Genomic DNA, 20,748 nt, shown 5'->3' with positions numbered 1-20,748 from the left:
TTACAGACAAAAGGAAAAAGCCTTTTAACCATGCCTTCAAATCCTAGTGCCCATGCCCCTACCCAAAGTAACAACTTTTATGAGTTTTATGTTACCATTCTAGACCTGTAAAATTAACATTCCATATGATTTATATGAAAATAGGTAAAATAATGCTCTGTTTTCCAGGGATATATCTACTGTATACATACATATTATATAAATCTTATCAAAGAATGTATCACTTTCTTTGCAATTTTCTCCTTTTTATAATCTGGAGATTATACACCTTTAAAAATGTAGTTCATTTGTTTAATTTTTGTACAGTGTTACATTTTATGATAAGACCAGATTTTATTTACAGTGTTACAAATACATTTTATTTGTCTCATTTTGCACAAATATGAGTTTTTCTAGAATAGTGACCTAGGTTATGTGCATTTTCAGTTTTGATGATACTATCAAAATGCCTTCAACACATACCAATTTGCCCGATCTCCCGCAGAGTTGAAAATAACTGTTATTCTCTCACATCCTTGCAAATTCTTGATATTACCAAACTTTTATGATTTCTTCCAATCTGGTAAATGAAAAATGATATTTCATTGTTGTTTTAATATGCATTTATGTGTTTATCAATGAGCTTGGGTATTTTTATCCTAACCTTTTAATAACCTTTTTCTATTTTTCTGTTATTCTTTTCTTTCTTATTATTTCAATGTTTTGTTACAAGTGTGGAGATATCTCATCCTAGTACACCACTAGGTATCTGACTGTGCTTATGGTGCCTTTCTTTTGATCTAAAAAGGGTATTTTATTATTTCCAACAGATAGAAGAGCAAATACAGAAAACCATTCCTTGACCTTGAAAATCAAAAAGAAAAATGAGGGCATGGGAGGCAGAGTGTAACTGCTTTTGCTATACCAAAGCGTTTTTTAATGTAATCGAATTTATCAAAATTTCTGTTTCTGCTTAATGTCTTTCTGTGTGTCATTCAAAAGGTCCTTTTTAACCTATGATCACAAATATATTTTTTATATTTTATACTCATTATGTTTAAGTTAATTTTTAAAAATTCTTTTAAAATAGCTAGAGTTTATTACATGTGAGGATCTAGCTGCATTCTTTTTTTAATTTTTTATTAACATATATTATTTGTTTCAGGGGTACAGGTCTGTGCTTCATCAGTCTTGCACAATTCACAGTGCTCACCATAGCACATACCCTCCCCAGTGTCCATCACCCAGCCACCTCATCCCTCCCACCTCCCACCACTCCAGCAACCCTCAGTTTGTTTCCTGAGATTAAGAGTCTCTTATGGTTTGTCTCCCTCTCTGATTTCATCTTGTTTTATTTTTCCCTCCCTTCCCCTATGATCCTCTGTCTTGTTTCTCAAAATCCTCATATCAGTGAGATGATATGATACTTATCTTTCTCTGATTGACTTATTTCCCCTAGCATAATACCCTCTAGCTCCATCCATGGTTGCAAATGGCAAGATTTCATTTTTTATGGCTGCATAATATTCCATTGTATATATATATATACACCACATCTTCTTTATGCATTCCTCTGTTGATGGACATCTAGGCTCTTTCCATAGTTTGACTATTGTGGACATTGCTGCTATAAACCTGGGGGTGCACATACCCCTTTAGATCACTACATTTGTATCTTTGGGGCAAATACCCAGTAGTGCAATTGTGGATCATAGGATAGCTCTATTTTTGACTTTTTGAGGAACCTCCATACTGCTTTCCAGAGTGGCTGCACCAGCTTGCATCACCAGCATAGAAAGGTTCCCCTTTTTCCGCATCCTCACCATCTGTCGTTTCCTGACTTGTTAACTTTAGCCATTCTGACTGGTGTGTGGTGGTATCTCACTGAGGTTTTGATTTGTATTTTCCTGATGCCAAGTGATGGTTGAGCACTTTTTCATGTGTCTGTTAGCCATTTGGATGTCTTCTTTGCAGAAATGTCTGTTCATATCTTCTGCCCATTTCTTGATGGGATTAGTTGTTCTTTGGGTGTTGAGTTTGATAAGTTCTTTATAGATTTTGGATGCTAGCCCTTTATCTGATATGTCATTTGCAAATATCTTCTCCCATTCTGTAAGTTGTCTTTTGGTTTTGTTGACTGTTTCCTTTGCTGTGCAGAAGCTTTTTATCTTGATGAATTCCCAATAGTTCATTTTTGCCCTTCCTTCCCTTGCCTTTGGCCATGTTTCTAGGAAGAAGTTGCTGTGGCTGAGGTCGAAGAGGTTGCTGCCTGTGTTATCCTCAAGGTTTTTGATGGATTCTTGTCTCACATTTAGGTCTTTCATCCATTTTGAGTCTATTTTTGTGTGTGGTGTAAGGAAATGGCCCAGTTTCATTCTTCTGCATGTGGCTGTCCAATTTTCCCAACACCATCTGTTGAAGAGACTGTCTTTTTTCCACTGGACATTCTTTCCTGCTTTGTCAAAGATTAGTTGACCATAGATTTGAGGGTCCATTTTGGGGCTCTCTATTCTGTTCCATTGATCTATGTGCCTGTTTTTGTGCTACTACCATACTGTCTTGATGATGACAGCTTTGTAATAGAGCTTGAAGTCTGGAATTGTAAATGCCACCAGCTTTGCTTTTCTTTTTCAACATTCCTCTGGCTATTCAGGGTCTTTTCTGGTTCCAAACAAATTTTAGGATTATTTGTTCCATTTCTTTGAAAAAACTTGATGGTATTTTGATAGGGATTGCATTAAATGTGTAGATTGCTCTAGGTAGCATTGACATCTTCACAATATTTGTTCTTTCAATCCATGAGCATGGAACTCTCCATTTCTTTGTGTCTTCCTCAATTTCTTTCATGAGTATTCTATAGTTTTCTGAGTACAGACTCTTTCCCTCTTTGGTTAGATTTATTCCTAGGTATCTTATGGTTTTGGATGCAATTGTAAATGGGATCGACTCCTTAATTTCTCTTTCTTGTCTTGTTGTTGGTGTATAGAAATGCCACTGATTTCTGTGCATTGATTTTACATCCTGCCACTTTACTGAATTCCTGTTCTAACAGTTTTGGGGTGGAGTCTTTTGGGTTTTCCACATAAAGTATCATATCATCTTCAAAGAGTGAAAATTTGACTTCTTCTTTGCCAGTTCGAATGCCTTTTATTTCTTTCTGTTGTCTGATTGCTGAGGTTAGGACTTCTAGTACTATGTTGAATAGCAGTGGTGATAGTGGACATCCCTGCCATGTTCCTGACCATAGGGGGAAAGTTCTCACTTTTTCCCCATTGAGTATGATATTCGCTGTGGGTGTTTCATAGATGGATTTTATGATATTGAGGTATGTACCCTCCATCCCTACACTGTGAAGAGTTTTAATCAAGAAAGGATTGGATCTAGCTACATTCTTTTCCACATGAATAGGTAGTTGTCTCAACACCATTTATAGAAAACTTCTTTCTGGTCCCCATTGATTTGAAATGTTGATTTTATCATGTAACAAATCCCATAGATTTGTTTTATACTTTGTGTTCTATTTTATTCCAATCTATTTTCTGTATTTCTATGTCACTATTCTAGGGTTTTAACTATTTTGCCTTTACAAAAACCGTATCTTCTTGTTTACATTGACTTGGTTTTTCATTCTAAGCTCTTATTCTCCCAAATGAATTTTAGAATCAGCTAGTCAAATTCAATGAAAAATCCTGAGAATATTTTAATTGGCTAGCAACAAATTAATAAATTAATTTCAGGAGAGGTGGCACCGTCATAATATTGAGACATCTCCCCAATTATTTAGGTGTTATCTTAAGTTCTACAGTGTTTATAATTTTTAGAAAGATCTAGATTATCTTCATAGTTTTGTTCTTAGGTATTTTGTGTTTTTTATTGATAGATTTTTTTCATAACATTTTCTAATTAGTTTTTGCAGATATATAAGAAAGCTACTGATTTTTTAAAAATAAATTTTATTGTGGTACAGTTCATATACAATAGAATGAGCACCCATTTTTTAGTGAACATTTCAATGAGTTTTGACAAATTTATATACCCATGTAACCATCAGCACAATTGAGATGCCAAATATTTTCATTACCCCTCCACAAACTCTCTTGACCCCCCTCAGTCAATTCCACATGGGCCCCAGGCAACCCACAATCTATTTTCTGTCACAGTGGGTTCAATTTTTTTTAGAGTTTTAAATAAATGCAATTATACGTACTCTTTTGTTTCTGGCTTCATTTGGTCAGCAAGTTGTTTTTGAGATGCATCCATATTATGCATTCCATTATATTGCAGAGGAGTATTTCATTGTATGAATATGCCACCAACTTCATTCACTTTTGATGGATATTTAGATTGTTTCCAGTTCAGCCATTACAAATAAAGCTACTATGAACTTTTGCATTCAAGTCTTTGTGTAGACAATTGTTTTCATTTCTTAGGGAAATACCTAAGAGTAGATTTCCTGGATCATATAGTAAGATAATGTTTAATTTTATTTAAAAAATGGGGCTCCTGGCTGGCTCAGTCAGTAGAGCATGCAACTCTTGATTTCAGGGTTGTGAGTTGTGAGCAGGGTTGTGAGCCCACGTAGAGATTACTTATAATAAAAATCTTTAAAAGAATAAAAATAGAATAAAAATAAATAATAGTGCCAAACACTTTTCCAAAGTATTGTAGTATATTCCCACCAACAATGTATAAAATTCTAGGCCATCCACATCCTCTCCAATACTTGGTAGTGTCTGTCTACTTAATTTTACCATTTTTTAGTGGATGTGTAATGGTATAAAGTTGTGGCTTTAGGCAAGGGAAACAAAAGCAAAAGTAAATTATTGGGACTTCATCAAGATAAAAAGCTTCTGCACAGCAAAGGAAACAATCAACAAAACTAAAAGGCAACCTCTGGAATGGGAGAAGATACTGGCAAATGACATATCTGATAAAGGATTGGTATCCAAAATATATAAAGAACTTATATAACTCAATACCCAAAAAAACAACTAATCCAGTTAAAAAATGGGCAGAAGACATGAATAGACATTTTTCCAAAGAAGACATACAGATGGCTAACAGACAGATGAAAAGATGCCTAACATCACTTATAATGAGGGACATGCAAATCAAAACCACAATGAGATATCACCTCCCACCTGTCAGAATGGCTAAAATTAACAAATTAACAGGAAACAACAGACGTTGGCGAGGATACAGAGAAGAGGGAACCCTCTTACACTGTGGGTGGGAATGCAAACTGGTGCGGCCACTCTGGAAAACAGTATGGAGTTTCCTCAAAAAGTTAAAAATAGAACTGCCCAATCCAGCAGTGCATTACTAGGTATTTACCCAAAGGATAAAAAAATACTGATTCAAAGGAATACATGCATCCCAATGTTTATAGCAGCATTGTCAACAATAGCCATATTATGGAAAGAAGCCAGGTGTCCATCAGCTGATGAATGGATAAAGAAAATGTGGTATATATATATGTATGTAAACTCTCTAGCTCTATCCGTGTTGTTGCAAATGGCAAGATTTCATTCCTTTTTATGGCTGAACAATATTCTGTTATATATATGCTCACCCCCCGTCTTCTTTATCCATTCATCAGCTGATGGACATTTGGACTGCTTGCACTTCATTTTGGATATATTTTATTGCTATGTCTTCAAGTTCATTGATCTTTTTTCTTCAGTGTTCCACCTTCTCTCAATACTATCCAGTGAATTTTTTTTTAATTTAGATATTGCATTTTTTTGTTGTAAGCCATCATACATTTCTTTCCAACTTTATTGAGATATAATTCACATATAACATTTTGTGAGTTTAAGATATACAACGTGTTGATTTGATACACTTATATATTGCAAAATGATTACCAATGTAGCATTAGTTAATGCCTCCATCTTGTCCCATAATTACTTTTTTGTATGTGTGTGGTGAGAACATTTAAGACCATCTCTCTTAGCAACTTTCAAGTATATAATACAGTACCATTAACTATAATCACTAGGCTGTACATTAGATCTCCAAAATTTACTCATCTTATAATTGGAAGTTCATACTCTATTGACCAACATTTCCCCATTTCTCCCACCCCCCTCCAGACCCTAGTAACCACCATTTTACTCTATTTCTATGAGTTCAGCCTTTTTAGATTCTACACTTAAGTGAGATCATACAGTATTTGTCTTTCTCTATCTGACTTATTTCACTTAGCATAATGCCCTAAAGGTCCATCCATGTTGTTGCAAATGGCAGCACTTCTTTCTTTCTTATGGCTGAATAATATTCCATTGCATACATGAGAGTGCGTGCACGTGTGTGTGTGTGTGTATGGTTACACACACACACACACACACACACACACACACATATATACCACACACACATGCAACTTCTTTATCTACTCATCCATTGGCAGATACTCAGGTTGTTTCCATCAGATACTGCCATTTTTTACTTCCAAAAGTTCTCTTGGTTCTTTATTCTGTCTTCCACTTTTTTTCCCCATTACATTCATGTTTTCTTTTAGAATCTTAAGGAACATATTTATATGTAACATATTTATAACAGCTGTGTTAACATATTGATCTATCATATCCTTCATTGCTGTCATTTGTGGATCTGTGTTCTAGTAACTGATTTTCCCCCCAGTTATAGGTTACATTATCCTGCCCCTTCATATCTCTAGTAATCAGATGCTGGATTTTGTAAGTTTTACATTGTTGAAATCTGGATTTTGTTATTTTTCTTTAGAGTGTTAGACTTTGTCCTGGAAGGCAGTTTTAAATTATGTGTGAATTCGTTGATTCTTTCAAGTCTCATTTTTAAGATCTTTTAGGGATTACATAGAGTAGCCTTACTGTAGGACTAATTTAGTTCCCTTCTAAGATGTGGTCCTTCTGAGTCTCTACTGAATGCTTTATGTATTTGATGAAGTATCTCACTCTAGTTGGTGGGAACCCAAAGGTTTTCCCAGCCTTCTGTGAGCTCTGGAAATTATTTATCTTACTGCTTCTCGGTAATCTTTCTCTAGGTGTTGTACTTGTCCAGATTTATGGGATTTTACTCTATGCCCTTCCTCATTGGTGTTCAACCAAAGACACGGGGAGTCCTTCATGCAAATTTCTGGAACTTTTGTCTTTCCCTCCTCGAGGTACTCTGCTCTGAAAATTTTAGCTGTCTTGGCTTTCCAGACTCTTTTCTCCTCAACTCAGCAAGATGTTGGGCTTTGTTTGGTTTTCCTCCACCACGGCCTTGAAATTGCTCCCAAGCAGAAAACCTGGGCAATGGTGAGGTTTAATTCATTTCCCTTTTCTCATTTTAAGTAGTCCTGTACTGTCTGTTGTCCAATGTCTGAAAATAGTTGTTGTTATTTTTTTGTCTGGTTTTCTAGGTCCTTTCAGTAGGAGGGTAATTGCAGAACCTATATTCTTTTACAACAGTAAGCAGATGTCCTACTTCTGATTTTTAAAGGTTGATTTTATATATAACCACCTTGCTGAATGTTCATATCAGTACTTTTATTAGTTCTTATATGAACATCCTGTCTTCAAATAATTAAACTTCTGTCACTTCCTTTACCAGTGTTTGTGCTGTTATTTCTATTTTATTGTGTTCAATTGAATATCACATCAATGTGAATATTAGTAATGAAAAAAAGAGATGTTTCTATTTTTTTACTAATTTTACTGAGAATTCTTCTAATACTTTGTCGTTAACATGATGTTTACTATAGGGTGGTAGTAGATGCTCTTTATTAGGTTAAAGAAAGTTTCCTATATTTCTTGTTTGTCAAGAGTTTGCCTCTTAATAAAAAAATTATCATTTTTTCCTTTCAATCTTGATAATGTTATAAATTATACTGACAGTGTCATAATGCAGAACCATCCATGCATTCACCTACTTGGTCAGCATTTTTATTCTTTTAACAAACTGATATATTCAATTTGCTCATATTTAGGAACATAAATGAAATTGAACTGTGGCTTATTTTCTTACACTATCTTTGCCTTATTTTATTTTTATTTTTCCTTCCTCCAACCCCCACCTAACTTTGCCTTATTTAATATCATGTTATTATTTTGCTATGACTGCCTCAAACCCCTTCATGATGATATCATCTAACATTTTATTGCAAGTTAAATAACAATATAAATTTTCTTTTCTTCCATCTTAGTTTTCTTTCTTTCTTTCTTTCTTCCTTTCTTTCTTTCTTTCTTTCTTTCTTTCTTTCTTTCTTTCTTTCTTTCTTTTTCTTTCTTTCTTTCCTTTTAAAATAAAGGTAAGTATAGAAGTTACTAAGATTTTTTATTATCCTTAATTTGTATTTCTGTTGCAGCAACTCCTAGATTCATTTTTCCTCCCATTTGAGTACTTTCACCAAAATTATTGTTTGTTTGTTTAAAGATTTTATTTATTTATTTGACAAAGAGAGAGAGAGAAAGAGAGGGAGAGAGAGCACAAGCAGGGGCAGCTGCAGAGGGAGAGGGAGAAGCAGACTCCCAACTGAGCAGGGAGCCCTACGATGCAAAGCTCAATCCTAGGACTCAAGATCATGACCCAGCCGAAGACAGATGCTGAACCAACTGAGCCACCCAGGTGCCCCCACCAAAATTATTGTTAATGTGGGTCTTTGTGTGACAAATCTTTTGAAGCCTTCTATGCTTTTGAATATTTTCACAAAATTATGAAACCTTCATATGTGAATGACTGTTGGGCTGATTTTAAAATGTCCAAAATGGGAGCACCTGGCTGGCTCAGTTGGTAGAACATGTGACTCTTGATCTTGGTGTTGTGAGTTCAAGCCCCATGCTGGGCGTAGAGATTGTTTAAAAAAATAAAAATTTTAGGGGGGGGGAGAAAGAAAGAAGGAAAGAAAGAAAGAAAAAGAAAGAAAGAAAGAAAAAGAAAGAAAGAAAGAAAGAAAGAAGAAAGAAAGAAAGAAAGAAAGAAAGAAAGAAAAAGAAACAAAGGAAAATGTCCAAAATCATTTTCCTTAAACTTTTTAAAACTGTTCTCCTTGCTATTGAAAAGTCTGATGTCAATCTAATTCTTATTCTTTCATAGATAACCCTTCTGTCTGGATGTTTTTAGACTTTCCTGTCTTTGATTTTCCTAAATATTACTGTAAATTATTTAGATATGGGTTATTCTATTGTCTGTGTGACCCTTTATTTAGATTTAAGGCCTTCTGTTTTTAATTAAGGGAAATTTACTTTCCTTTTTTCTTTGAGTATACCATCTTCTCTAATTTAATATATTTATCTTTCTGGCCTTCTTTATTTTTAAGATTTGTTTATTTATTTTAGAGAGAGTGAACAAGTAGTACGGGGGGAGCAGAGGGAGAGAGAATCCCGAAGCAGACTCCCCACTGAGCATGGAGCACTACGCAGCTTGATCTTAGGCCACTGAGATCATGACCTGAGCTGAAAGTCTGCTTGTTAAACAATTGAGTCACCCAGGCACCCTCTGGTACTCTTATCTAGATAATGGCAAATCTACTGCTATTCTTTTTTTTTTTTAAGATTTTATTTTCAAGTAATTTCTATACCCAGCATATCCTTCTCACTCATTTTAATCCTTACCTATCTTGAATTCTACCTTGTCAGATATTAATATTTCTCTCCTGATTTGTTGTGGGTACCCTATTTGGAATGAATTTCTCCATTTTTGAATTGTTAAACTTTCTATTAAAGTATAACTCATATAGAGAGAAGTGTAAAGTATATGAATGTACAGTTCCTTGAATAATTAAAAGGTAAATATTCATTTAACCATCACCCAGATAAAGAAGTAAAACACTACCAGTACCCCAGAAGTGCCCTTATGCTCTCTCCTAATCACTTCTCTCCCTCTTCTCCACAGGTAACCACTATACTAACTTCTAACACTACAATTTAGTTTGCATGTAGTTATACTTTATATGAATGTAATCATATAGTATATATTCTTTTGGGTGTAGCTCTTAAACTCTACATTATATTTGAGATTCACCCATGTTATTGTGTGGACATAGTTCACTTTTTTGCATGTATATCATTGTATGAATATACTAGTTTGTGCACTCTATTGTCAGTGGGAATTTGCATTGCTCCTGGTTGGGGGTTGTTATTACCAATGCTCTTACAAACATTCTTGTAAATAACTCTTGGTACACAGTTTCCTATAGGTACATAACTAGGAGTTGAATTGTTGGTTCATAGGGTAACTATATGTTTCAAAGTTTGTATTATGTCAAATTATTTTTCAGAATTCCTAATTTACATTTCCACCAGTAGTATATAAGAGTTCCTGTTATTCCAATTCCTGCCAACACTTGGAATCATCAGTCTTGTTAATTTGAACCATTCATATGGGTATGTTGTGATATCTCATTGGGATTTTTATTTCTATTACCCTGATTTATAATAAGGCTGAAGAGTGCCTGTTATGTTTCTTTCCCATATTGCTAATGGGCTTTTGGTTATTGTTGTTTTTTCTGATTTATTGGTAGGAGTTCTTAGCATATTCTGGATACTAGTCCTTTGTTAAAGGTGTTACAAATATCTTTTTCCATTTAGCAACTACACTTTTCACTCCATTAGTGGCAGAAAATTTTCATTTTAATGTAGTCCAATCTGTCATTCTTTTTCTTCGTTATTGGTACTTTTTGTTTAAGAAGTCATTCCCTATCTAAAGTCATAAAGATATTCTCTATATTATTTTCTAGTAATTTTACTGTCTTACCATTCACATTTAAATCCATAATCTACCTTAAATTGATTTTTTTATGTTTAGCATTAGATAGGGCCAAGTTTTTTCTTTCTCCCCCCTTCTCTGCCCTCAATATCCAATTGACCCTGCACCATTGATTTAAAGGACCACTTTTTCCAGTCCCATTGCTCTATGGTGTGTCCTTTGTCATAAATAATCTGTCCATATAAGTATGGGTCTGTTTCTGGATTCTTTATTCTTAACAAGTGGTCCATTTTTCTATCTTCTGTGTAAGAAGGTAGAAACTGTGTTAAATACACAGTTGTTATAATTATTGATATCTTATAGAACAAAACTTTTATGATCTCCAAATTGTCTTCACTACTCATAACCTTTTGTATTTCCATATAAATTTAGAATCATTTTGTCAATTTTTACAAAATTTTGATTGAAATTATACTGAATCTATCAATTAGGAGATGATTGGTACATTTATAATATTGAGTTATTCAATTCATACCCATGGCCTGCCCCTCCATTTATTTAGGCATTCTCTAATTTTTCTTAATCAAAAGGTTTTTATTTCCTACATAGAATTCCTGTGTATATTTAATTAGGTTTATTCCTATGCATTTGATAGTTTTGATGCAATTATAAATAGTGCTTATATATGTTTAGGTTTTTATTGTCACTGGTATTTAGAAATATTATTTAAATTTTTTTAAAGATTTTATTTATTTATTTTACAGGGAGAGACACAGAGAGAGAGGGAACACAAGCAGGGGAGTGGGAGAGGGAGAAGCAGGCTCTCCACTGAGCAGGGAGCCCGATGCGGGGCTTGATCCCAGGACCCTGGGATCATGACCTGAGCCGAAGGCAGACGCTTAACGACTGAGCCACCCAGGCACCCTATTTAATTATTTTCTATATTGCTTTTGTCTCCAGCAACCTTGCTGGGCTCATTAATTCAAATTTATCTGTAGGTTGCTTTGGTTTTCCTTTTTCTTTCTTTTTTTTTTTTAAAGATTTTTCATTTATTTATTAGAGAGAGAGAGATAGCGAGAGCAGGAACACAAGCAGGGGGAGTGGGAGAGGGAGAAGCAGGCTTCCCACTGAGCAGGGATCCCCACGCGATGCTCCATGCCAGGACCCTGGGACCATGACCTGAGGCGAAGGCAGACACTTAACTGAGCCACCCAGGTGCCCCTGCTTTGGTTTTTCTAATGTACAGCTATGTTATCTGTGGATAATGACAGCTTTACTTCTTTCTTTCCAATAAGTATACCATCTACTTTTCTTTCTTTGTGGCACTGATTAGACCCTTAAATATAATGTTAATTAGAAGTGGTGATAATAGGCATCTTTGTCTTGATTCTATATTTGTCATAAGTTTTTTGTAGCTGCCCTTAATAAGATTAAGTAAATTTATCTCTGTTCTTAGGTTGCTAAGTTTTTATTATAAATGGGTATAAAATTTTATCAAATAATTGTTTTGCTTCTACTGAAATAATATGAATTTTCTCCTTTATTCTCTTATAGTGAATTATGTTAATTAATTTTCTAATGTAAACCAACTTTCATTTATGAAATGGATTCAATTTATTTATCATACTTATAATTTTCAACTTTTCTGTACCATTTTGTCTTAGATGTATATCTTACTAACAGCTCAGAGCTAAAGTTTTAAAATTCAACTGAAGGGGCTCTTTCTTAACAGGTCCATCCAACCAATTCCTTGTAGGTCAATTTTGACTTAACCTTGCTTTTATTTCACTTTTTAAAGTATTATACATTCATGTGAATTTCATTCTTTTTTCACTTTTCCTACCTTTTGTTGGATTAACAGCATTTACTTTGTTCCACTTTTGTTTATTCCTTTAATATTTAGAAATTACAAACTCATTCTCCTAGTAATTACCTATAATTTTTCAAAAAGCATACTTAAATTTATAGCATGTTTTCCCTTTCCTTCACTCCCTTATATATTCCCCAGTTGATATAATCTAGAATTTTACTACCAAGAATATTTTTAAGTTTTCTTTACAATGAATACTTCAATAGATTTAGCAATGAATTTCACTGCTCATCATTATCTCTTGTGATGATAATCATAATAATTATAGTAGTAACTTACATTTACATAGTGTTTACCCTGTGTCAGGCACTTTGTGAAGTACTTGATAATTAATTTATTTAATCCTCACAAAGTTCTGTGAAATAGATACTATTATTATTCCCATTTTTTTGCATACAAACAGAGACAAAGAGATGTTACATAGTTTTCCTAACATCAGACAACTAAATAGATATATCCAGAACTTTGGCTATGGCTAGAGCCTTCATTCTTAATGTCTACATTATGCTGCCTATGCCCTTTTACTTTTTTTAAACTCCTTTCTTTTGTATTAAATATTTTTCCTGATGAGTTGATCTTCTAGTTCTTTTAAAACTGATCAGTGGATAATAAACTGAATCCTTGAATGTCTGAATATGACTTCTGTGTGACTCAGTATTGAATTTTAGATTCAAAATTCTTTTCCCTCAATACTTTAAGGATATCACTGTTATCTCTTTGCATTCGTTTTGCCCATGAGGAATCTCTTATCAAACTAATTTTTAATTCTTTTTCTAGGTAGGCTAATCCAGTCTTTTTCTCTCTCTCTCTTTGGAAGCTCGGTTTTCTGAATTTTTCCAACAAAAAATTTCTTGCTATACAAAGTATGTTCCTTGGACAGCAACATTCATATCACCTAAAAGTTAGAAATGTAGAATATTGGGCCCCATCCCAGACTTTTGAAATGGAATCTGCATTTTAATGAGATTCTCATGTAATTCATTTTCATATTAAAGTTTGAAAAGAGCAATCTCAGATAGGTCTTTTTATTTAGTGAAATTTTTCAAACATGTACAAGAGTAGAGAGAATAATAACACAATAACAAACACCAAATATCCTTAATTTAAACTTAATAGTCCCTAATGAATCCTAAAGTAAACTACACACATGATGGTATTTCACCCCTATTTCCTACAGTACGCATTTCTAAAAGGTAACAGCATTTTTCTTATTAAATTAACAACAATTCCTTAATATCATTAGGCAAGTCTTTTTAAAATTTGTTCAACTCAATATCTGGTGTGATGTTTCAATCAGAAAATTGTGTATTTTTTTCAGAACTTGATTATATCTTTTACCTCTCTGAAGTTCTCTTCTATTATGTCCTTTTGTAACTTCCTCCTCCATACCTATTAAGTTTTCTTTATACTTTCTATATGCTTACCTTTTGCAGTATACACTGAAAAATTTTCTCTGCACAGTTCTCTAGCTTATTAAATCACTCTTCAGCTATGTTTATATCACCAATTTTTTTAATTTGGGAATTTATTGTCAATTTCTAGGAACTATCATTAAAATTTTATGGATAGATGCAGTATAGTTTCATGATTCAGAGGATATTTATAGTTATTCTGAAGTCATGTTTTGGTGGCTTTCTTCCTACTACATCTCTTTTCTCAGGTATACATTTTTTCCACTTAATGAACATGGTGCCTCAAAGTAATAGACTTCCCTAAATATTTTCTGATACTTTAATGGGGGCTCATTTTTGTATTTTAAACTTCCCATTAACTTGTGATTACTTTATCTTACTGGCTTTTGTCTTCTTGCAGGGAATAGTCCAATCATGTAACCAAGTAAGGTATCTTAGAAGCTCAGGCTGAGATTAAGATTCTTATGCAAGTAATGTACTGAGGGAAGTCTCAGTAGAAACCTCTGAATGAAGGAAACTAGATAGACTATGGGGAAAATCAATGGTTCCCAAACTTTGCTATACATTAAAATCACCTGGGGAGCTTTTAAAAATCCCAACAATCAGAAGAGTAATGTCAGCAAGATGGCAGAATAGGAAGCCCCAGCTCTCCTTCTTGCACAACACTGACTTAAATACATAAGAACCAGATTACCTTTGTGAGAACTCCAGAAACCACTTGAGAGGTTATAGTATCCCATCCAAGTACAAGGCCAAGAAGAGACACATTGGAGCAGTTAGAACATTTCATTGCATTTACCCACCATACCTCACCCCCTCCCTGCACAGCAAGGGGCAACCAGGAGAAAACTCCCAAATCCTGGCTTCTCCATCAGGAAGGAAAGAAAAAGCTGGAGTATGTGTCCTACATTTTGGCTTTTTGACCCAAGGGACTGGTTTCTGTCTCACCTGACTCAGAATACTGGCAGAAAAAAAGAGTGACACACTTTGGATACCTGAGAACAAAAGATCTCAAAAGAGATATTTGCACACCCATGTTTATTGGAACATTATTTGCAATAGCCAAGAAGTGGAAGCAGCCCACATTGACAGATGAATGGATGAAGAAAATGTGGTATATACATAGAATATTATTCACCTGTTAAAAAAAAAAAAAAGAAAGAAATCCTGTCACATTCTACAACATGGATGGACCTGGAGGACATTATGCTGGGATAAATAAGCCAGAACAAATACTGTATGATTCCACTGATATATCTAAAGTAGTCAAAACCATAGTAATAGAAAGTAGAATGATGGTTGTCAGGGTCTTGGGTGAGGGAGAAAGGGGAGTTGTTTGATGGATATAGAGTTTTAGTTTTGTAAGACAAAAAAGTTCTAGAGATCTGTTATACAACAATCAGAATAGAGTTAATACTACTGAACTGTGCACTTAAAAATGATTAAGAGGGTAAATTGTATATTATGTATTCCTTGCCACAATTTAAAAAAATTGTTTAAAATCCTAGTACTCAGGTCAAATTCCATCTTAGATCAGTATGTCTTAGAATGGGAGACAAACATCAGTATTTTGAAAGGTCCCCAAGTACAAGGTGTCAGCCTCTAAGATCACTCCCAGTGATCCCTGCTTTCTAATATTTATACCTTTGTGTAATACCCTCTTCTTGAATATGGGCTGGACTTACTGATTTGCTTCTAATGAACAAAATACAGTAGAAATGATAGAATGTCCTGAGACATTCTATGTCATGAGAAGACCATGGCTTCTATCTTGTGTGTTCTCTCTTGCATTTTCTTTGATTACTCGTTTTGAGGGACTCCAACTGCCATATTATGAGTAGCCCTGTTGAGAAACCTCCAGGGCAAAATATTGAAAGTCTGCCAACAGCCATGTGAGTAAAGCAGATCTTCTACCACCTTGTGAGAGACCTTGATTCAGAGGCACACAGCTAAGCCATACCCAGATTCCTGACCCACAAAAATTGTATGATAATAAGTGTTTGTTGCTTTAAGCTACTAAAATTGGGAATAATTTGTTAAGCAGCTACCGAAAAATAATATACCAGGTGATTCCAATGTGCCATAAAGTTCAGAAACAATCGAACTAAGCAAATAAGTATTTTCAGGGAATTCTAGGCTCTTCTTGAGTCTAAAGGGAAATCTTGAGAAAAAACTGTATCAGAGGGATTGTACAGCCAGAGAGGCAAAAGTGCTAAACTCTCAGACCCTCTATATCAGTCAATAATTCACAGGAGCTGTCTAGAAGAAGGAAGAGTAGGAAAACCTCCTTAGCTTCCCCAAGTAAGCTCTTCTCAGCAGGGTAAGACTGCTAGAAAGCTGCTAGAAAGCCTTTGTAACTTAGGTGCCCACACTCATTGTTCCTTCTTTGGGGCAGATATCCATTCCTTACTGACTTCTTCAAGAGTTAGAAATGGGGTGGAGAGTACATTTATCTGGCCATTCTTACAGTGGTACTCCAAATAGTCACCCATTGGATTTCCTCAGATTTCCCCTGCTCCCAGCATCTGCCATTTCTGGGCTTGGAGCATTTTTAGAAGTATACCATATCTTTTGTAGCAATGTTTACTCACACACACTTGGCTTATGATTTCCTTCTTCAATGTTAAACTCTTATCTTCCTGGGATATACGTGGTTTCTTATCCATTAAGGATTCTCCTTTTTTTTTTTTTCTAGTTAGGTTATGGGTTTTCGTATTATTTTTATAGCTTCATCTCAAAGGATTTAGGAATAAAGGGAGAGGCAATTTGTGCCCAAACCAACATGTTAAATGAAATCTCCATAAACTATCAGCCAGCAGAAAAAATGTGTGAAAAATTTTACCCATTAAATGATATTGACTCAGCATTTTTACTTTCGAAGTAATTGTAAATCTGAAAAGGCTAATGTATTTGTTGTAAAATTTAATATAAAACACTACTTTGTTAAAAGGATGTTTTAAAATTGGTTTTCAAAGTTTTTCTAATAGTTTTGTACTAGGTGCTGTCTCTCCTGCTGTGGTTGTCCCTTCCATGCTCCTTTTGCAAGAAAATGGATATGGCATTAATAAAGGCATCCCAACCTTACTGATAGCTGCTAGCAGTTTGGATGACATCATAGCAGTCACTGGATTCAGTACATGCTTGAGCATAGTCTTCTCCTCAGGTAAACAAAATACAGCAACTGCCACCTCATTATAGCTTTTTCTGGTTCTTTAAACAAGGTTTCTGGCTTTGCTTCTTTATTAACATTTATTTATTTTGACATGTAACATCTTTTTATTCTTCATAGAAAGCTCATTCTAGAGCAGGGAAGAAGTTTCAATGGATTGAGAAACCACTAACACACATGATTTTATTTTCATAACCATATATTGTAATTAATCTGATAACCCATATTATTATCATTTTTCTGTTTATGTTGGTTTGGAATTTTATCACAGTTTTCAATAGAAAATTTTAAGCAGCAATATTATTAAGTACTGCTATTTAATATATATTTCTAAAATGTGCCTTTTTGGCCATCATTATAAATAACTGGTTGTTCTGTTATTAAGACAACCTAAATATATAGAGTATGAACAACTGTGTGCCTTTTTGGTAGTGGTGGGACAAGATCTGCAGCAATTCTGAATCCCAAGGTAATATTTGGGCTTGAATGTCCAAGAAATTGTGAAAGTAAATCTTTCCACGTATTGTAATGCTTTAATTATCTGCAATGTTTGAAATTCCATCTTCTGTATTATTGAAGCACCAAAATATTTAAGTTGAGAAGTAATATGTATAGTTTCTCTTAAAATCACAAGACAAATAAGAAGGAAAAAAAGGAAAATATAAAAATAAACTCTGCAACATAACCTCAGAAATAATAACCGACTCTTGATATCAATCCAGACTTTCTCTTTCTCCCTCTCACTCTCTCCCCATTCTCTCTGACTTCCCTCCCAATATTCTTATAAAATTATAAGAATCGGCCATACTTTCTTGTAACCTGAGTTGTTTTGTACTTAACTGTATATCACCAACATGTTTCTTTTCAGTAAATATATTTCCATGACATTTTTAATGGTTGTATAGTTTTCTGTTGGCTGCATCATACTTATGTAACTGTTGAAAATTGAAGTTGACTCCAATATTCACTATTAAAATAATGCTTGGTTGAACATCTTAGAGCTAAATAGTTGTACCTAATCTTAATATTTTCATAATCTCAAAAGTGAAATTGTTGAGATAAAAGTATAAAAGTTATAAGCTTTTTTGAGATATATTACCACAATGTCATGTCCTACCAGGGTGTAAAAGCTTGCCACTTTCTCTTCACCTTCTTCAAAACTTGGTATTATTTGTCTTTTATATCTTTGTTTATTTGATAGGTGAAAGGTGAGGCCTCTTAAGATGAAGTACTTTGAATACTAGTGATATTTTAAAATGTTCGTGTTTAATGGCCATTGGCATCCTGTTTTATAAATTGCTTTTCTTGAAATCCTTTGCTTTTATCTTATATATGTGTTCATCTTTTGTTCTTTTGTCAAGATTCTGCATAAAGTTAGGAATGATAACCTTTTGTTTCATGTCCTATAGTTTTCCACATTTATAATTTTTCTTTTAACTTTATCATTTTTTGCAATTCAGATTTTTCAAATTTTTTATTGTCAAATCTGACAGTCTTTTCCTTCATGACTAGTATCAGTAATTCTTTTTAAAATTTTTTGTGTTCCTCTTCCATTGTGCCAACAATTGTGCCAAACACTGAGGATAAACAGTGAACGACAATATTAGCTTTTATTGAGTAATTGGTTGGTACTTGCTCCAAGTTCCATAGCTATTTCCACTCATTTAATAGTCACACATCAGTACTATACTCATTTTACAGAATAGGAAACCAAGGAACAGAGGTTAAGTAAGTTGCTCAAAGTCACAGATCCAAAAAGTAGGGAAGCCAAGATGCAATCTGGCAGTCTGACCCCAGACCCACACTTTTAAATGCTATTCTGTACTATTAGCACAGCAGAGAAGACCATGTGGCTCATGTTCTCAAGGAATTTGTATTAAACAAATAATTACAAAATGTGATGAATAGTACATAGTATAAGGTACTATGGAACATGCTACAGGAGATCAACCTAATTTGTGGAGGACAGAAAAAGTAAAAAAACCAAAAGCAGCTACATGCTTAGAAAATCCTCTTGACTCATGACTATGTAAATGGTCACTTAAAATGTTAAGGACTTTTGGGGTGTCTGGGTGGCTCAGTCGGTTAAGTGTCTGCCTTCAGCTCAAGTCATGATCCCAGAGTCCTGGGATTGAGGCCCTCTCCCTGCCACTCAGCAGGGAGTCTGCTTCTCCCTCTGCTCTTCCCCCTCTCATGCTCTCTCTCTCTCTCTCTCAAATAAATAAAATACATTTTTTTAAATGTTAAGGACTTTCAAGGTTTTATTTTTTTACATTAGATCTTCAATACATCTACATTTTGGAATATGGTAAAGAGACTTAACCCTATCTTCTGGGTCAGTTGGCCTTTTTGTCATTATATAATACTCTTCTTTATCTCTTGTGACTTATTTGTATTTGACTTAAATTCTATTTTGTCTGATATAAGTATGACCACCCTGCTGTCTTTTGGTTATCATTTGCATGGGATATCTTTTTCTATCCCTATATTTATAAAAACGTAAAGTGATAATTTAATTTCAATCACATATAAAAATTCTAATCCTTTACATCTCGCCCTGTTCCCTTTGTTATCCATGTCACAAATTCTATCTTTTTATGTTGTATATCTATTAATACAGTCTTTTTTTAAAGATTTTATTTATTTATTTGTCAGAGAGAGAGAGAGAGCACAAAGCAGGGGGAGCGGCAGGCAGAGGGAGAGGGAGAAGCAGGCTTCCCGCTGAGCCGGGAGCCCGATGTGGGACTCCATCCCAGGACCCTGGGATCATGACCTGAGCCGAAGGCAGATGTTTATCCGACTGAGCCACCCAGGCGTCCCTATTAATACAGTCTTATAGTTATTTTTATGTCTTTATCTTAAATTCTATAACAGAATTGAAAGTGATTTATTCACCACCATTACAGTATTACAGAATTCTGAATTCATCTATGTATTTACCTTTACCAAAGATTTATATTTGTGTGCTTTTGTGTTGCTAACCATCCTTTTACTTCTACTTGAAGGATTCCCTTTAACATTTCTTGTAAGGCAGGTGCAGTAGTAATGAACTCCTTCAACTTTTGTTTATCTGGGTAAATCTTAATTTTTCCTTCATTCTGAAAGATAATCTTGTAAAATAGTATTCTTCATTGGCAGTTTTTTTCCTTTCAACACTTTGAATATACCATCACACCCCCTTCTGGTCTGTAAGGTTTCTGCTCTGAAATCCTCTGATAATTTTATAGGAGCTTTCTTGTACATGATGAGTCATTTTTCTCTTGCTGCAACTTCTTAATTGGTTTGTGGAGTTCCATTAAGGCTTTCGGACTGTATATTGTTGTTAAGTTAATGCCTCTTTGAGGGATCAAGGTTCTGGGGCTTCCCATTCTACCATCTTGCTGTTGTCATCCTGCATTTCTGTTATTTTTTCATGGAAAAACATTTCTAAAATATATATATTTACACATCTCATTGAGCTAAAATACCCATAGCATAACAACTTTTTTTTGTGATGTAGGATCTTTTTTTAGAATTTGTTCCTCTAAACTACAGATATGGGCATATAAAATATGTTGGAAACTCAATTGACTGCTGACTCAAATATTCCTAGGATTGATCCTGGAGTAAATCTTTTTTTTTTTCTGTTGTTGTTAAATTTTTCTTTT

General features: G+C 34.3%; 1 protein-coding gene across 5 annotated transcripts in view; it reads left to right on the top strand.

The window, feature by feature from the left end:
* Positions 1-20,748, top strand: part of SLC9B1 (solute carrier family 9 member B1) — a 66,296-nt gene that overhangs the window by 40,799 nt on the left and 4,749 nt on the right. For all 5 annotated transcript variants that reach the window (XM_027598517.1, XM_027598518.1, XM_027598514.1 and 2 more), the window contains one exon: positions 16,920-17,095. In XM_027598517.1, coding sequence (XP_027454318.1) covers positions 16,920-17,095 — 176 coding nt within the window. The remainder of the gene's footprint in view (positions 1-16,919; positions 17,096-20,748) is intronic.

This window comes from Zalophus californianus, chromosome 2 (assembly GCF_009762305.2).
Source record: "Zalophus californianus isolate mZalCal1 chromosome 2, mZalCal1.pri.v2, whole genome shotgun sequence".
In the NCBI taxonomy this organism is placed as follows: Eukaryota; Metazoa; Chordata; class Mammalia; order Carnivora; family Otariidae; genus Zalophus; species Zalophus californianus.
Note: the sequence above shows the minus strand (reverse complement) of the source record. Positions and strands in the feature narration are given on the sequence as shown.